General features: G+C 43.7%; 1 protein-coding gene across 3 annotated transcripts in view; it reads left to right on the top strand.

The window, feature by feature from the left end:
- Nucleotides 1–1,423: 1,423 nt before the first annotated feature.
- Nucleotides 1,424–18,037, top strand: part of TANGO6 (transport and golgi organization 6 homolog) — a 133,684-nt gene continuing 117,070 nt past the window's right edge. For 2 of the 3 annotated variants that reach the window (XM_054579275.1, XM_054579276.1), the window contains exons 1-5: nucleotides 1,447–1,556; nucleotides 9,075–9,715; nucleotides 11,827–11,943; nucleotides 13,564–13,705; nucleotides 16,784–16,920. In XM_054579275.1, the coding sequence (XP_054435250.1) occupies nucleotides 1,460–1,556; nucleotides 9,075–9,715; nucleotides 11,827–11,943; nucleotides 13,564–13,705; nucleotides 16,784–16,920 (1,134 nt within the window). In that variant the 5' untranslated portion in view covers nucleotides 1,447–1,459. Of the gene's footprint in view, nucleotides 1,557–9,074; nucleotides 9,716–11,826; nucleotides 11,944–13,563; nucleotides 13,706–16,783; nucleotides 16,921–18,037 lie in introns of all 3 variants that reach the window. The other variant, XM_054579277.1, reaches the window with a different exon arrangement.

The following is an 18,037-nucleotide window of genomic DNA, read 5'->3' as shown; positions in this document are numbered from 1 at the left end:
GAAATCACCTAAACAGATTTTGTCCTGAAACTATCATACCTCCCATTGAGTCTCCCAAGGACTCATTTAACTTTCCTCAAAGTCATCTGTTTTCCCTCCCGATTCTAACCACCTCTTTGAGTCACATTTTTCTGTGAATTCTCTAAGGTGTGAATAAAAATCTGTTTTTTTCCTCAGTAATCTGTCTTTTGTCAGTTTAATTTCCAGGCCCCCATATTCAGAACCTAAGTAGGAAGGGGAAAAGTGGCAAATATCTGATTGATACTACAGGGACTGGTAATATAAAGAAGTTTCCTTTAAGATCAATGAAGCCCTGGCTGGATGGCTCCGTTGGCTGGAGCATGGTCCCCACACCAAAAGGTTGTGGGTTTGATCACAGGTTGGGGCACATAACTGATCAGGAGGCAACCAGTCAATCTTTTTCTCTTTCTCTCCTTTCCTCTCTCTCTAAAATCAATAAACATGTCTTAAGGTGAGGATTCTTTAAAAAAGCTGTTCATTTAGTTGGGTATAATGATTGGTGGCTACAGTGAGCTAATCCGTATTTTTAAAAATAAATGAAAACAAGCTTCGGTGATGTCCTTTTTTGGTGGAGTGGGTATGGGGGTTATCACAGACTGAGGTTTTCAGACTGGCAGGGTAAGAATTTAGGGGTCAATTATGGAAAATGGAATGCAACCACTCCACTTATAGCATGTGGCTTTAGATGATAGAAACCCTTAACTTGCTGGAGTCTTTACTGGGAATTCAGTCTTTGATAAATATTGGATGCCAATAACCTTATTAGTTCTGGGTTGACCAATTTCCTGTCTGCTTCATTAGGTCTCCCAGTGTTTTGGTATATGAATATCTTCATACTAAAGTACATATTTTTCATGATAAGATAATTTCCTTTTTTTTATTTATTGATTTTGAGAGAGAGGCAGTGAGAGAGAAACATGACTTGTTGTTCCTCTTATTTATGCATTCATTTGGTTGATTTTTCTGTGTGCCCTGTGGAACTCGCAACCTTGGCGTATGGGGATGCCCTAACCAACTGAGCTACTATGCCAGGGCCAATTTCCTTCTTGATGTAGCAGTTAATTGTGCATCTAGACAGGTTGTGTTATCTGTGGGTTTTTTAAAAAGTTTTTATTGATTGAGAGAGAGGAACATCGTGTTTCATTTATTTATGCATTTATTGATTGCTTCTTGTATGCACTCTAATCATGGGTCCAACCCGCAAATGCGAGAACGCTCTAACCAACCGAGCTACTGCTATGGGACTAAACGGCCGGGAGAAAGTAATTTATTTTGCAAAGTGGGCGTTCCTGACCAGGCCGCCCCGCCCCATACCGGTAGCCACGCCCCCAGGCCGTGAGGCTCCTGCCACACTCAACATGGCGTCGGCCCGGGGGTCGCCGGCCCTGGTTTGCCCAGGCGCCTGAGCAGGTCGCAAGCGGAGTGTGCCACTCCAGTAATGGCGGATCCTGGGCAGGACCCGGGCCACGGGGCTCCTGAAACGTGCGGTCTGGAGCAGATTTTGGAGGCGTTGAAGCTGCTGCTGAGCCCGGGAGGTGAGAGGACGGACCTCGGCGCTGGGCTGCACCCGGGACTCTCAGGGCCGCCCGTCTTCCACGGCTGCCCTGGATCCTACACGGTGCTCCCCCCAGGCCCTCGAGGGGCCTTAGGCCCGGCGGCCGCCCCTCCCCTGGGGGCTTTGGGTATTGTCTGTCCAGCCTCTTACCGTTGAGGAAACCCAGGCTCAAGGAGGGATGGGATTCGTTGAGTATTGATAGTAACCAGGGTCTCTTGAGCGCTCACCTTCTGCCGGGCACTGTGTAAGCGCCTTGGGTACGTGGTTTCATTCACTCTGTGCTGCAGCCCTCGGAGGCAGGGACGCGGAAACAGCTTCAGAGCGGGGTGGCGCTCGTGACGATAAGGTGACGACGCTCCAACCTCTCGAGGAGGGTGTAGGGTCTAATGTGGACTCTGGAGATCTGTACAAAATGTCGCGGAATCTCAAAAAGGGAATCAGTGACTTTTGAGCTGGGTTTGGCGAGAGTATTTAGGGATTTACAGTCTAGGACGGATTTACAGTCACTTATAATCTTTCGTGGTGCCAAGATCTTCCCAGTTTAGAATCTTAAAGGACCTTGGGAGTGGGTTAGCCTGCCACTCACCTTTCACAGCGGAGGACACTCAAGCCTCACTGAAGACGTAGGTAACTTGTCCAAGATCATGCGGTCCAATTAGGGCCAGGATGCTGACCTAGGACCGAGGTTTACCGAACCCCCTTCTCAGACCAAAGCAAATTATTCCGTATGAATCCTCAGGTATTATCTGGAGCTTTGAGAAAGGACACAGAGGGTCCTTTTTCGGGGAAGGGCTTTAGGGTGAGCAAGGTAAGGTACATGAAATGGCATGAGGTGATGTTCCAAGTCTCAAAATCTGAGACACCCAGCTCCCCCGCCCAAACTGCCAAAACTCCCACAAACAAAAACTCCCACATACCCAGGGGACGTGAAAAGAAGTTATTAATAATAGTAATTGAGTGCCTACGAAGTATCAATCCCTATACTGATGTTTACGTACATATCATTTGATGCTCACAGCAATCACACGAGCTAGGTGTTACTTGTATTCTGGTTCACGAATGTTGGAACCAAGGCTCCGGTACATTGGAAATTGCTCCGTGTCAGTCTGGTGAGCGGCCAAGCTAGGATTTGAATTCAGGCGGCCTCCCCTGTCGTGTGATAACTACACTACATTGCCTCAGTGGAGAAACTGCAAACTAGAGTTTTAACTTGCTAATTGAGAGGCCACTTGTCTAGCAACTGCAACTATGTCAACTATGACCGAGAACAAAGTTAAAAAAGCAAAAAAAAGTTGGAAGTAATTATCTACCACAAAGCACATGTACTTCATTTACAGACGCCTCTAAATCTTGAGGAGCATGTGGTGGAATTACATACATGAACTCAAAAGTCCAAGCATTCCTATTTGAAAAAGAATAATTTTTTTTAGTATGGTTAAATATTTTTTTGCACACAAAGCTGCCTGCCGTTTTCTTTGATCGTATCAGGGGCTGAGAGAATTAAAAATACCAGTGCATTATGCGTATTCAGATGTCCCCGATGGACAGGGAGTTGAGGAGACAGGATGAAAGTACTGATTAAAATTGCTTCTCCCTGAATTAAACGTTTTTTCATCTGTAAATTTTCTACCTTTGGGGTCATATTTACTGAGGGTTAACTGTATATAGTATTCTTTCCTCAGTGCTGTTGGAAATACAAACATGTGTGACAACTTGTGCTCTCAAGCTTCTGGTCCGTTTGGGGAGGTGGAACTATATACATAAAAACCAAAAGATATTCAACACGGCAGGGTAACACTAGTGGCGAGTGGATGGCGCAGACGGCCGTTGGCTGGAGGAGTGGTCCCCGGGTGAGGCTGTGGAAGGCCGCAGGAGGGACGCCGAGCTGGGGATTGCAGAGACAGGAAGGACGACGCTCCGGTCTTTCACGTCTGAGCCACCGAAAGTTCGGCTGCATTAAGCACGTCTCTTCCCCTGCCTTCTGTTTCTGTTCTCTAGCATGGGGCAAATAATATCTCTACCTCCATTTTTAGGAATTGTGTGTGCAGAATTTGAAAGGGGTTTATCAATTTTAGTGTTTTGTTTGTTAAAAAAAAAAAAAAGGAGGGCCAATGAATGCCTAAGTATAGATGCACTGGACTCTTGTTATTAACTTTGAATTACAGGGGGGAGATGGGGCTGAAAATGTCAATAATTTGTAAATAATGAAGCTGTGTCCCACTTTATTCTTGCATGCCACATTGTTTTACACTTTGAACGTAATAAAAAGTACCACACAAATAGTGAAGCCTGCCTTTAAATATGAAGCAGAGATACTTAGATTGGTGATTGGAGAGAATAGATAATGCTGTTCATGAGGGCACCATTTCAAGTTCTAAAAAATGACAATTTGAAGAAATAAATGAAGCACATTACAATATAGCTGGTACTCGGATAAATGGCAAAAATTGTGAAAGTGCTATGTGACTGAAATTTGGAAAACATTGTTTTAAGGCAGCAGATCTCAAACTTTTTGGTTTCAGTACTCTTTTACACTCTTAAAAATTGCTGAGGACTTTAAAGAGATTTTCTGTGGGTTATATGTATCAATATTTACTATATGAGAAATTAAGACCTTAAGAAAAACCTTTTACACTCATTTAAAAAAATAACAATAATTCCATGGCATGCTAACATAATGAAATTTTTAATGAAAAATATATCTTGCAAAATAAAATAACTTAGCAGGAAGAGTGGAATTGTTTTACATTTTCGTAAATTTCATCCACTAATATCTGGTTTATTAGAAGACAGCAATAGTTTTATATTTGCTTCTCCAGTCTGTCGTGATAGATTGTTCTGATTGAAATAGATGAAGAAAATCTATACTCACATAGTTATGTAGCTGGAAAAAGGAAGAAAGTTCAATCACCTTTTCAGATAACGGTGTATGTTCTTTTATACTGTGCCAAAAACAAGAAGTAATTTTTTAAAGGTTACTTGCAGTATGGAACCTGAACTTTGTCTTTTTCATACTTGGTACACTCATGTGAGAGTCAGAGCATAAAAGGCAAATAATGCCTAATTATTACTATGAAAATAGTTTTGACCTTGCAGACTCTCTGAGAGAATCATGGGAAGCCCCCTCGAAACCTAAGTCCCTGTACCACGCTTCGAAAACTGCTGCTTTAAGCGAATGCCTTTATTTTCAAGATTTTATTTTTATCACCAGTAGAGGGCAGAAGAGACTGCTTTATTAAGGAGCTCCTGGTAAACAGCTTTTGTTTTAAATCACCTTCTTTGTGTCCTGTGTTTGGGTTCAAAGATCTTATAAAGTCACAAGAAGTCACTTAGAGGTTATTTAGTGATCTTAATGGGTAGCGGCAACAAGCCGTGAGAACACTTATTTCCTTTTTAGGTATCTTTAGCCAAAGGAACCACATTTCATGCCAATGAGTCAGAACATGCCCTGGACAGCCCTAGAGAAGTACTGGAAAATTCTTTTGATTCTCATTATAAAAGAACAATGTTATTGTTCCTTTTTATCTTTATAAAGTAGTTTATGTTCCTTATAGTAAAGCTTAAAAAATATAGAGAAGCTAAAAGATAATTAAAATGACCTTAATCCCACTATCTTGAGACTACATCTTGGGAAATACTATTTTTCTTTTTGACAAGGTCTCATATACTACCTACTGTTTTATGACCTTAAAATAACTTTTTTTTAGTACAGAAACAATACATATTCACTGTAAAGTTTTAAAAATATATATAATTAAGCAAAAAAGAAGAATCCCTATCCCTTGTTTCCTCCCTCTATTGATAATTTATTTTAGTTTTAATTTGTTCTTCCATTGCTTTTTTTAAAAATAAAAATAAAATAATATATTTCATATTCCCTTCTATTCTTACACAAAAGGTAACATACTGTATACATTCTTCTACACTTTACTTTTAACTCTATAGATTTAAGAGAGAGATTGATTGACTTGTTCCACTTATTGATGCATTCATTGGTCGATTCTAGTATGTTCCCTGACGGGATGGAACCCAAAACCTTGGCGGATGGGGACAACGCTCCAACCAACTGAACTGCCCAGCCAGGACTACTTTTAAATTTTATTTTATTTTTATTTATTTTTTTCTTTTTTGAAATTTTATCAGGAAATCTATTTTTTAAATTATATTTTTATTGATTATGCCGTTACAGTTGCCCTGATTTTACCTCCTTTGTCCCCTCTCCACCAAGCGCCCCCTACTCCATCAGGCAGTCCCCCCATCACTGTTCATGTCCATGGGTCATGTGTATAAGTTCTTTGGCTGCTCCCATTTCCTGTGCTGTACTTTACATCCCATGGCTATTCTGTACATATCTGTACTTCTTAGTCCCCTCACCTCTTCACCCATTCTCCCCCTCCCCCCTCCCCCCTGGCAACTTTCTGGCAACTAACTTCTTTTCTCTTGCTTTTAAGATTCTCTCTTTATCTTTAACCTTTGGTCTTTAATGATGTGTCTTGGAGTGGGCCTCTGTGCATCCGTCATAATTGGGGCTCTTTGCACTTCTTGGACTTGCATGTCTATTTCCTTCACAAAATTAAGGAAGCTTTCTTTCACTATTTTTTCAGATAGATTTCCAATTTCTTGCTTTCTCATTCCCTTCTGGCACGCCTACGAGGTGAATGTTGGGCCTCTTAAAATTGTCCCAGAGGCTCCTTATACTCTCCTCATTTTTTTGGATTCTTTTTTCTTGTTCTGCATGGTTGTTTTTTGCTCCCTTATGTTCCAAATCATTGATTTGATTCTTGGCTTCATCTGTTCTACTGTTGTTTCCCTGTAAATTGTTCTTTATTTCAATTAGTGTATCCTTCATTTCTGACTGAATCTTATATATGCTGTTGATGTCCTCACTAAGTTCCTTGAGCATCCTTATAACCAGTGTTTTGAACTTTGCATGTGATGGATTGTGTATCTCCATTTAGTTTAGCTCTTTTTCTGGAATTTTGATCTGTTCTTTCATTTGGGCCATGTTTGTCGCCTCATTTTGGCAGCCTACCTGTGTTTGTTTCTATGTGTTAGTAGAGCTGCTTTGACTCCATGTCTTGGCAGTGTGGTCTAATGTAGTAGGTGTCCTGTAGGGTCCAGTGGCACAGCCTCCCCTGTCACCCAAGCTGGATACTCCAGGTGCGCCCTTTGTGTGGCCTGAGCACACCCTCCTCTTGTAGTTGAGCTGTGGTTGCTGTTGGCAGATCAATGGGAGGGATTTACCCAGGCTAGTCAGCTGCAAGGATTGGCTGTGACCTCTTACCACCAACCTTCGTCCTCCATGGAGGACTGCTGTGCAGGGGCGCGGTACTGGTGCTCTGACATGGTCTGTAGCTGTCCACTGGGTGTGCTGGCCCTGGTGTTTCTTGGGTGGTGCAGCCCAAGGTCAGCCCCCACCTGTGTTTTGCCTGGGGCCACCCTGCCTGAGCTGTAAAGCTATCTGAGATGGCTGCTTCTTGTGCTGGGCTTGGAGATTCCCAGGTGAAGCCAGGCTGTGACTAATCTGGTTGCCGCTAGTGCTCACTGAAGCCAGCTGTTGCTTGTTTGATAGGATTTAGGAGCCAAGACGATCCATTCTTATGGAAAAGCAGCTTGGGTGGGCCTATAAATTGGGTGGAACAGAGCCTCTGGGGATCTCCAAGGCCAGTCCCAAAATGTTAGCGAGGTCGATGGAGTCTCAGATATGGCACCAGCTTACCGGCTCTGTAGGGGGAGGGCTCAGCAAAGGACCAGTGGCCTCTGCTTGCCCTGATGCCAGACACTTCAGGCTCTCCCTTTGTACTACTGGTGCCCTTCAAGCTGCCACCCCAGTGCTGGAGCTCAGAGGGAGCGAGTCTGAGGAGGTGAGTCCTGTGTGTGGGATCCCCAAGAGGAACTGCTTATGGATCCAGCAGCCTTCTCCACTGAATCAACCCCCACTGGTTTTTGCAGACAGAAGCTGTGGGCACTTCGTCTTCCTGGCACTGGAATTCTGGGCTGGGGGCCTGGTGTGGTGCTGGGACTCCTTGTTGCTGAGATATCCCTCCCAAATTTTTATCTACATGGGTGTGGGGCTAGACCGTTTGGCATCTGTGCCCCTCATACCAGTCTGGATGGATGTGGTTTCTTCAATTCCATAGTTGTCAGACTTCCATTCATTTCAGTTTATGTTCCTGAGTGATGATTGTTCTATATTTTATTTATTTTTATTTTAAAAAATATTTATTTACTTTTAGAGAGAGGGGACAGGAGGGAGAAAGAGAGGAGGAGAAACATTAATGTGAGAGACATATCAGTTGGTTGCCACATGCATACCCCTAACTGGGGACCCAGCCCACAACCCAGGATGTGCCCTGACTAGGAATTGAACCAGTGACCTTTTGATTTGCAGGCCAACAATGAATCCACTGAGCCACACCAGCCAGGGCTGGTTGTTCTGTATCTTAGTTGTAATTTTGATGTGGCTGTGCAAAGAGGCCAGCCACGTGTGCCTATGTCACCATCTTGACCAAAAGTCTACTTTTAAATTTTAATATCTGTTAGAGATTACTGCACAGTGATGCGCTGAAATCTGTGTCCTCCCTTTTACAAGTAATCCATTGTATGGACATGCTATTGTTTATTCAGTCAGTTTTCTATTAATAGAATTTGAGTTGTTTTAAGTCTTGTTAATACAAGAAGCACTATGATCTACAACGAATACCTTGTATATGTGTCATTTTTGCCCATGTATCAATAGGATAGATTCCTAAAAATGTAATTGTTCGGCCAAAGGTTAAATGCCTATGTAATTTTGCTGGATATTGCCAAATTTCTCTCCTTAGGGAGGTACCATTTTAGTTCCTAACAAGAAATGTATGAATAGTGTGTTTTTCTTCCAAACCTTGCCACTTAATGTGTTATAAAACTTGGATGTTAGCAGGTTGGTACATGGTAAGTGCTATTTTAGTACAGTTTTTTAAATTTACCTTTCTTTTAGGAGCAAAGTTAATCATTTTCATGTTTAAAATTCACTTGTATTTTTTCCCGTAAAGTTCATATCTTTTCCGTATATAGTATTTTATACTCTGTGTTCATTTTAGAATATGTTTAATGAACATGCCATTAAATAGTGTTCGATATAATTTAATGGCTGCACCGAGAACAGTTTGACTGAATGAATCTTTGGTGGTAAATGTTCAGCTTTCTAGCTTCCTGTTCTAGCCACAATTTAAGCCCAGTAAAGTGACTGCGACGTGTCCTCTGCCTTGAGAACATAAGTGGAATAGAAACAAACTAGATGCAGCGTCACGTGTGAGGGGCTCTGTTCTGACTACATCTGCTGTGCGGCGGGAAGGGAGGAAACGCGGTCCTGAATTCTGCCTGGGCTGGGGTGGCTTCCCACAGGCAGCGGCGTCTGAGCCAGGCCTCGGGATGGGCTGGGGTGGGCAAGGCGCTCCTGCAGAGGGAAGTGCGGTTCATTTTCCATGTATGCTATCTCTTTTTTTCTTCCTAAAAGGATCAGGCTCAAGTTCACTACAGATCACAAAACATGACGTCTTGTTGGCTACTTTAAAATCTAACCTGTCTGCTTTGGAGGGCAGATTTCAGAAGGAGCCTCGCTGGAAGAAACTCAGACTGCTAAGGGATGAAATTGCTAGTAAGGCAGAATGGCCACAAAATTCAGTGGATGTCACCTGGAGTTTTACCTCGCAAACCTTACTGCTGCTCCTGTGCCTGAAGGGAACCATGCTCCGCCTCGCAGCCGATTTCATCCCAGGCAAACCCAACGCCAGGACTCCGGAAGCCGCTCCTGCCCTGAGCCCAGATACACTCAGTATCTCACAGCAGAAGACTGTCCAGTCGGTTTTACAGTTTGTAGTCACCTTGGGCGTCTGTCCCTATCTCATGCCTGGTGTTGGAGTCCCTTTGAGATACAGAACGGAGTTTGGGGCTGTTGTTCAAGACGTAGTATGTCTCGATGCTGCCCCCGATGCAACCCGGAGACTGTACACCAGCTGCAGGGTCCTCCTAAATGTTGCTCAGCACGCATCTCTGGGGAGCTTGATTTTCTGCCGCCATTTCGGGGATATTGCAGCTGGCCTGTGCCAACTGGGATTCTGCCCAACCAAGAGAAAACCGCTAAAACCCGAGGAAGAGGTAAATATATGTTCAGAGTGAGAGACTGTGGGTATGTCTGTGTGAGTATGTATATATATTTGTGTGTGGTTATTATAAAAGATAATCCTTAGTTTTTTGGAAAGGGACTGATGGAAAGATCTAGAATTCCTATTGAATGTGAAAGCATATCCAGTAGCTAAATGAAATTTGTAGGGGGTTGGAGCTTTCATTTATTGGGTGCTAGTCCTTTGCACACCTGGAGAGTCCATTTCACCTATCCCTTGTCATTATATAAGACAGCTATCACAGGCAATTTTTTTTGAGTCTCTGTTTCCTTTTTTTTTTTTTTTAAAGATTTTATTTATTTCTTTGTTTTTAGAGAGAGGGGAAGGGAGGGAGGGAGAAAGAGAGGGAGAGAGACATCGATGTGAGAGAAACATCGGTTGGTTGCCCCTTGTGTGCCCCCCAACCAGGGACTGAACCTGCAACCCATGCATGCGCCCTGACCGGGAACTGAACCGGTGACCTTTGGCTTTGCGGCATGTTGCCCAACCAGCTGAGCCACACCAGGGCCGTTTCCTTTTTTATAGAGTTGTATAATAATACTTGCCTGGAAGGTGGTTGTTAAGATGTAGGTTAATGTGTATAAAGCTCCTAGCCCAATCCACAATGGTGCTCATCAAAAAGTAATTACTATTAATATTAGTATTAAACTATCCATGCCTCCTTCATTAAGTTCTTGGAAAGATTAAATGAGATAAAGTAGGTAAAGTACCTGGTATGCTGCATAATTCAGTCGATGTTCATTGTTATTAGTAGGTGTTAGGGGTATTTGCCTGTGTTTTGCCGACAGTAGGCAAGGTTTTGAGTATCTGGACTATAAAGGTGCTGTGGAAGTTGCAGAAGCATGGGCCATAGTCCTGTCCTCAAACAGCTCCCACATTATTTGGGGAGACAAGACTCACAAGTCTAACACTGCAGGGACCCCGCCCCCATGGGAGGACCCCCGTATGAGCATAGTAGGCTGGCCCGAGGGAGCAGCTACTGTGTGAGTGTGGCGAGGGTCAGGGCAACTCATACACAGGGTAATTCCTTAGCCCCTGCAGCCGGGTCTCAGAATGCCCACCCACCTCATTTCCTTGTCACCTTTCAACGTCACCTTCCAACTTGCTTCTTTTCTGTTTGTTCCCTTCTCTACGTTCTCTCCTGCCTATGCTCGCAAAGATTTACCTAAGAGCCACTATCATTTGAGCAGTGACGGGAATGTATGTTATGTGAGCAGAGCGCTTTGCTCTTTATGACGGGGTGTGAGTTCTGACAGTCCTATTGATTCCGGCTGCCTGCGCTTCCCTGAGATGGGGGCATCTGCTCCACAGGCTTTATGGCTGTTACTGGGGCTAAGCAGCGCCCGGGGGTCTCTGGCAGGAGGGAGAAAGAAAGGGAAACACACAAAAAGGACCAAATAGGAAGGTGGGAGAAGACATTGACAGAAGGGGAAATGTGAAGCTGGAAGTCCTGGCTCCAGCTGCTGCCCTAAGCAGCCCCTATACCTCAGTTTGCTCAACGGTAATGGTGGTGCTCTGGCTACTTGACTGAGCTACCAAAGGGGGATAGTACTGTTGAGGTCCAAGGGGGCCCCATAAATAGCACCCTACTTTGCTGTCCAGGTTCTGAATGAATTGTAAGATATTTAACAGAGTTAGAGAGATGACAAGTCAAAACATCACCTCTATTACTTGCTAATGCAAAGTTGGAGGATATTGTTTGTAGATGGAGACAAATGGGCTTCCCAACAGTGGATGCCAGAGTTAGACACATGTGCTGCTCCCTCCCCACGACCCCCATAAAAGCCAGAGCAAGGGAGAGCAGGACAGAATGTGCACTCGCTCTGAAGAGGTGGAAGAGGAACGAGCTGAGCTCTGTGTGCCCAAGCCAGCCAGCCAGTTTATTCCAAACTCACCGTTAAGGTGAGTCAGTGAGATCTCCTGCGCAGAGGGGAGTGAGGGGATGGAGAGAGGGCCAAGAGTGGCTCAGTATTACAGCTTCCTCCCTCCCCGCTCACAAGAGCCTTAGTGCAGTACTGTAAAACACTGCCTTCTGTTGCCTGCCTGGTTTACGTTCCGCTAAAGCCAAGTGCATCTTTCTTTTAGGTGTTAACCGAAGAGGAAAGAGTCCTATCAAGGAAAGCCTTAAGAGACATCTTGGATCAAGTGTATCAACCATTAGCAGTTCGAGAATTACTTATCCTCCAGGGGGGGTCACCCCAGGTAAGGACGCAGGCCTGGGGACTCTTGTGGGTGCATCATTAGTGATAGTGTGCAGTGTGCTGTCTTCTCCTGAGAAATTCCATAATTAGGTCAATCATATTTCACCCTTTAGGTCATTAAATGGTGTTTGTAAAACTAACTTTTACTGATCCTTAGTATAACTTAAAAGGATTTTTTTAATGGAATGATGGACACTATTCCCAAGAATGTGGCAGTTTTATTTAAAATATATTTTATTCATATTGAAACTAGATATTTTTAAACTAAAATTTGGCTGTTTGACAATACATTCTTTTGGCAGAAATATTTGGACATCTTATTCTTTGAATGGAGTATTTGAAATCAAGAAATTAAAATTAGGGCTATTATTGGAACTATTTTTAGCTCCTTTGAAAAACATAAAAGTGTATTTTCTACTAGGCTCAAGATAGTTTCTTTTTTTCCTTAAAAATAAATATTTATCTGAAATGATGGAATTTAAGGATGTAGATGGGAATTATCAATTTGCTTTTAGGACCTAAATTTTAGTTATGAACCTCCGTAAGTGAAGTGTGAAGGGCCAGAGGCACTGGCCCTGGTCAGGAACAAGGGCCAGCCAAGGGTGGCAACAAAGATCTCTCCCAGCTGACGTCATTTCCGTCTAGTCCTTAGACGTTACTGTGGCTGCCGCCCTTGTTCTGGCCTCACACTCTGCTTCTCCGAAGGAGTCCACAGTTTGCCAGATTAGACCGAATGCATTATCATGATAATGTGGTAGAAAGCAGAGATTCTGGGGTTAGGCGCACTGAGATTCAAACTGAGTGTGCTGCTATGTGAATTAGTAAATCTTTCCATCCCTCAGTTTCCTTACCTATAAAATGGGGATGGCAGTAGTTGAGATTATGAGGGGGGGCGTTTAGCACAATGCCTGGCACATCATAACTCTCAAATGGTAATTCTCAATCCTCCCTCAATAAAAGAGAGAGGACAGGTTAGTTAGGATTAAATGTTTCTATCACTAATTTGGGGGCTCACATTGTTAAGTGCATTGATTGATAGCGAAATGGTTAACATTTGTGCTCAAAATAAGGGACACCAAGTCTCTTTGTTCCTGGAGCTCCACAGAGTTCTCAAAAAGGAGCCCTTTAAGAAAGCCAACTCTTTCTTCAAATTCCTGCATCACAAGGAATCCCAGTAGTTAGGACGATGGAAGCAAGGACTGCAGTGCCCTCTCACTGCTGTGAACTGTCCTCCGGTGGCGAGTAATGGTCACAGGAGTCTTCTTTGGCAGCCAGATTCAATTAGAAGGATTGCATTCAGAGATGGGTCACATTAACCTTGTGCTCCCAAAAGCTGTATTTTATTCAGTGACGTGTTTATCTGTTTCTGGGTTTGAAACTTCACTTGCTATTTCACTTGAAGTCTCACTGAATTTTTACTTGCTTAAAAGTGATGCTGAAGAAGGTTTATAAAGGAAAGTCCTTTTTTTTTTTTTTAAAGGAAAAAATGTTGCTCTTTTGAGGTCTATATAGCATGTTGTTCATTGTCAGTCTGCCTCTGTCTATATGTATGTTTTAACAATTTCTACACTTCCTATCTATTTCAGTTCATTCAGTTTGTACCTTCCCCTTCCTTTTTCAGTCCTGCACAGACGCGAAGACACCAGCGAGGTGTCGCGCCCCAGCTTGGCTTCGGCGGTTCTGCGGGCAGCTGCTGTCTGAGAGGCTGATGCGACCCAGTGGTGTTCAGGCAGTGGTCCGGGGCATTTTGGAAGGAGCAGGTGGTAAGAAATAGAACATTTGTTGCTGTGATGTATCCATTTTCCTTCAAATCAGAGTGATCTATTGGTCTTTAACATTTGCCTTTAAAACCTGATTGAGACTATACTGTGTCTTTGTGGAGATTAAGGAGGTTAGACTTGGAAGTTAAACTTGATGAATTTCTTTTCCAAAGAAACTCGCTGTCTTGCCATTTTTCTAAAACAGTCATGGTACACTACCCACAGGGTTGAACGATATTGCCTGTTGTTTCCAATGATTTATAAGATCAGATGAAAACATTGCACAGGAAGTTCACGTAAAACCCTGAAGAAAACGTGAAATTCTCGGTGGAAAAGGGGCTTTGTAGCAGGGTGCCAAGGGGACTTCGTCTCAGGACTTAAACCACAAAGTAGTTATCTGGAAGCTGGACATACCGTAGAGATGCACACTTTGGGATGAGGTTTTAGATTCATTTCCACAGTTACATGTTCTAAGTCCTCATTAACAGAAAAAAGTTAATTATGCTAAGCATGGTAGTATTTTCATATATATATTTTTTGTTATATTTGAAACAAAATTGTATATGCACACAGTAAAGAGTTTAATAGGTTGACAAGGCTCATAGAGAAAAACAACAGTCCTTTCACTATTCTGCTCCATTTCCCATCCCCAGAAGCAACCACTTTGAACTCTTTTAGAGAGTTTTTTCTGGTACTTACCTTTATATTTCTAACTATAATGCATACAAAGCACCTTCATAATTTTTCAGTCTTAGGAATCATCTATTAACGTCTCACCATGTGTGCGAAGGACTTTGTTCTCTTTCTCTACCCTACCATCATTCCCCTAAGCATACTTCCCATCTCCGTAATAGCCATATCTTAATTTTGTTTAGATCAATATTCAGTGTTTATAAAGTCTTCTAACTATATAATTACTATTATTTTTAAAGATTTTATTTATTTATTTTTAGAGAGAGGGGAAGAGAAGGAGAGAGGGAGAGAAACATCAATGTGTGGTTGCTTCTCACGTGCCCCCCACTGGGGACCTGGCCCGCAACCCGGGCATGTGCCCTGACTGGGAATGCAGCCGGCGACCATTGCTTCGCAGTCTGGCGCTCAATCCACTGAGCCGCACCAGCCAGGCCTATATAATTATTTTTTACAGCTAAGCAATGTAGTATATTATAATTACTTTTCTTTGTTGTTCAACTTTTGTACTTCTTAGAGTTAATAGCTAGCTTATTTTGTTTTTTATAGTCTCTTAGTCTGTTTTGTTTTTAAAGTACTTATTAACTAATCAATATTCAAACTTTCCCTCAGTTGTTTAAGTCTCTTTTTAATACATTCACATACTACAGGTAGTTATGTCAGTGTCATCTTCTTGGACACATCTGTCTGAGTCTTCTCTAACCTGGCTCAGTTGCCTTCTACACAGCTGTCATCCTAGGCTCTCCCTTCACCTCTATCCTGGTGATCCTTTTGCCTTTTTTTTTTTTTTGGTGTTCGTTTCCTTATTTCTTATATCCCCTGCATATCCTAACAAATTACCACAAACTTAGTAGCTTTTTGTGGGAAACGACATTTAAACTGAACCCTGGATGTTGAGTTGGGCTTTCCCAGGTGAAGAGTGAGGGAAGACTATGGTAGGCATGTCCGAAGGAGCTGAGGTGGGAAAGAGCGCGGTGTTTTGAGGAAATTTCGGCGAGGGCAGAGGGTGGTGTGGCCGAGGAGCGGGGATTGGGCGGGGTGGCCACATCATGGAAGGCTGTGCGCCTAGTTCAGAGTTTCGGACTTGATTTTGAGGCAGTGAGAAACCATTGGAAGCTTTTTAAGAAGGAGAGAGACATGCTGGAGCCTTATTTTAGAAATCTCTCTCTGGTTGGTGTGTGAAGAACGGGTTAGGTAAGAGCAGGAGCCAGAAGCAGGGGGATCAGTTAAGACGTCGTCTGAGAGGTCACTGCGGCTTGGGTCAGTGCCGCGGCAGTGGAAATGGAGATACGTGAGGGAGGAGGAGAGAGCGCATCAGGCTCAACTCTCCACTTCTGGTGCGGTAACCGTGCCTGAGTCCTGTCCGACAGGCAAAGGTGAGGCCAGTGGGGCCGGCAGGCAGGCAGGCAGAGATTTGGTCTAGAGCGGCTGTAGTGTTGCCCCCTCCACCCGACCCACTTCTGCCTGTAGTGGCTTCTGGGGCCCACAGAGCGAAAATTATCAGTTGCCTGGGAGGAGTCAAGCAGCTCTGTTCTGGGATACAGTTAATTTTCTTAGACTCAGCTTGATACCCTTGACCCGGGTGTTTTGGATGTGTTGGTTTTTTTGTTGGTTTTTTTTGAGAATTTTTGTAAGAGTTTATTGGAACCAAACTGAGGACATATGCCAGGGAGCGAGATCTCAAATGCTCCTCGATCCTGTCTTTTAAGCCTTATTATTATGGGTCTAGAGCAGCCTTTAATCTAAGGCAATTTGGCCCCACTATTAAGGCAGTAAGTAGTCTCCTGAGATGGTGCCTGATGCCCTGTGTGTTAGGAGGCCTTCGCATGCTCACTGGCGGGAGCACGAAGTGTCCTCCGCCCTGGGTGAACTCTGGGGATTGTTCCCCCTATTCCATTCTAGAGGGTCTTGCCCCAGCCTTTGGGTTTTTTTTCCTCACACACATGGTTACATGATTCAGATAAAGTACTTCTCAGTGTTTATTAGTAGTAATAAACTAGTACAGTCTGCAAATAATGTCGGTTCATTCAATGTTATTTTATTAAAATGTTGATGAGATGCCCTAGGAACTAAACTCCTGTTTATATCACTTAGGTTACTGTAAATCTGGTTTCATTACACAGCGTTTCACTTACAGTTGCAGAAGCTGTTGAAGACATCGAGGGCATACTGTATTCAAGCCATATGAGTAATATTTTAATGAATAAGTGCTGTAAGTGCTATTTTTTCTTCTCTGAACTTCTCAGAGAACATTGAAAGAAAAGTACAGAGGTATAGGTTATCTTATAGAAGGAAGAAACAATTTTCAGTAGAGAAAAACACTCTTTAAACTTTAAGGACCGTTATGGGAGGCTGCTCTGAGTTTTTGACATCTCCATCCCCTGTTGGCAGCGGGGGCGGCTGGTGGGAGTGACGCTGAGGCGGCGGCTGCTGACTGGAAGAAGTGTGACCTGATCGCAAAGATTTTGGCCTCTTGTCCCCAGCAGTGTCTGTCACCGGAGGATTACTATAGGGATATCTGCCCCCAGGTAAATAATTTCGTTTCTTTTGAACCTTTGAGGATGCTCTGCCTATTTACAGAAAGAAAACTTCTAATGTTCCTCTAACAGTGAGGTAAGAGCTCTTCTTCTTCTTCCTCTTCTCCTTCCGGCAGCCCATGATTCGGATGTCGGACATTTGGCGATGTCCCAGAGGCACCTTATACTGTTACTGTTTTTTTAAACGCTTTTTTCTTGCTCTTCTGGTTGAATGCTTATTTCTTCCTTATGTTCCAAATCGTTGATTTGAATCCTGGCTTCATCCCTGCCACTGTTGGTTCCTGTAGACTTTTTCCTTATTTCACTTAGTGTAACCTTCATTCCTTCCTGTGTCTTTTTTATGTTGTTGCTGTACTCACTGAGTTCTTTGAGCATCCTGATCACCAGTGCTTTGAACTCTGCGTCTGATAGGTCGGTTATCTCTGTTTCTTTTAGTTCTCTCTTTGGGGTTTTGTTCTTTTCTTTCATTTGAGCCATATTTCTTTGTCTTCTCATTTTGTCAGCTCTCTGTATATTAGGTAGAGCTGCTTTGACTCCCTGTCTCAGTAGGTGTCCCCTACTGTAGAAGAGGCACCTGTAACTTGTGTGGGGCGGAGCTTTAGGTAATCGTCACTGCAGGGCAACCCACCTCACTGATTTGTGGCTCTGTGTCAGGGGAGGGATCAGAGAGGGGACTGTGCTGTTGCCTGGCTTCTGAAGGTTTGCCCAGCGCTCGCCCTGTTTCCAGTCACTTCATCCACTCCCTCTATGGGACTGGTGCCCTTCCAGCTGTTGCCCTGGTGCCGAATCCCAGAGTGGGTAAATTTGTGTACACTTGAAGATTGCGCAGGCCCTTAAAGTGGAGTTTCCTGAAAATCCAGCCGTTTCTTCCACCGCCCCACCCCCCACTGATTTTTATAGCCAGAAGTTTTGGGGATTTATCTTCTTGGCTCTGGAACCCTGGGCTCTGCAGTCTGGCCTGGGCCTGGGATCGCTGGTTCCCAAGTCCCGTCTCCTGATTTTTATCTACCACACATGAAGGTGGGACCACCTGTGCCTGTTCCGCTGCTGCCACTGCTTCTCCTGCCACATTGTGTCTCCTGACCTCTCCGCCCGTCTCCGGGTAACC

The sequence above is a fragment of the Pteronotus mesoamericanus genome, unplaced genomic scaffold (genome assembly GCF_021234165.1).
Source record: "Pteronotus mesoamericanus isolate MK-2021 breed Mesoamerican mustached bat unplaced genomic scaffold, CSHL_Meso_final contig_52, whole genome shotgun sequence".
NCBI classification, from domain to species: domain Eukaryota; kingdom Metazoa; phylum Chordata; class Mammalia; order Chiroptera; family Mormoopidae; genus Pteronotus; species Pteronotus mesoamericanus.
The sequence above is the reverse complement of the archived record's forward strand: the minus strand, read 5'-3'. Positions and strand labels throughout refer to the sequence as shown.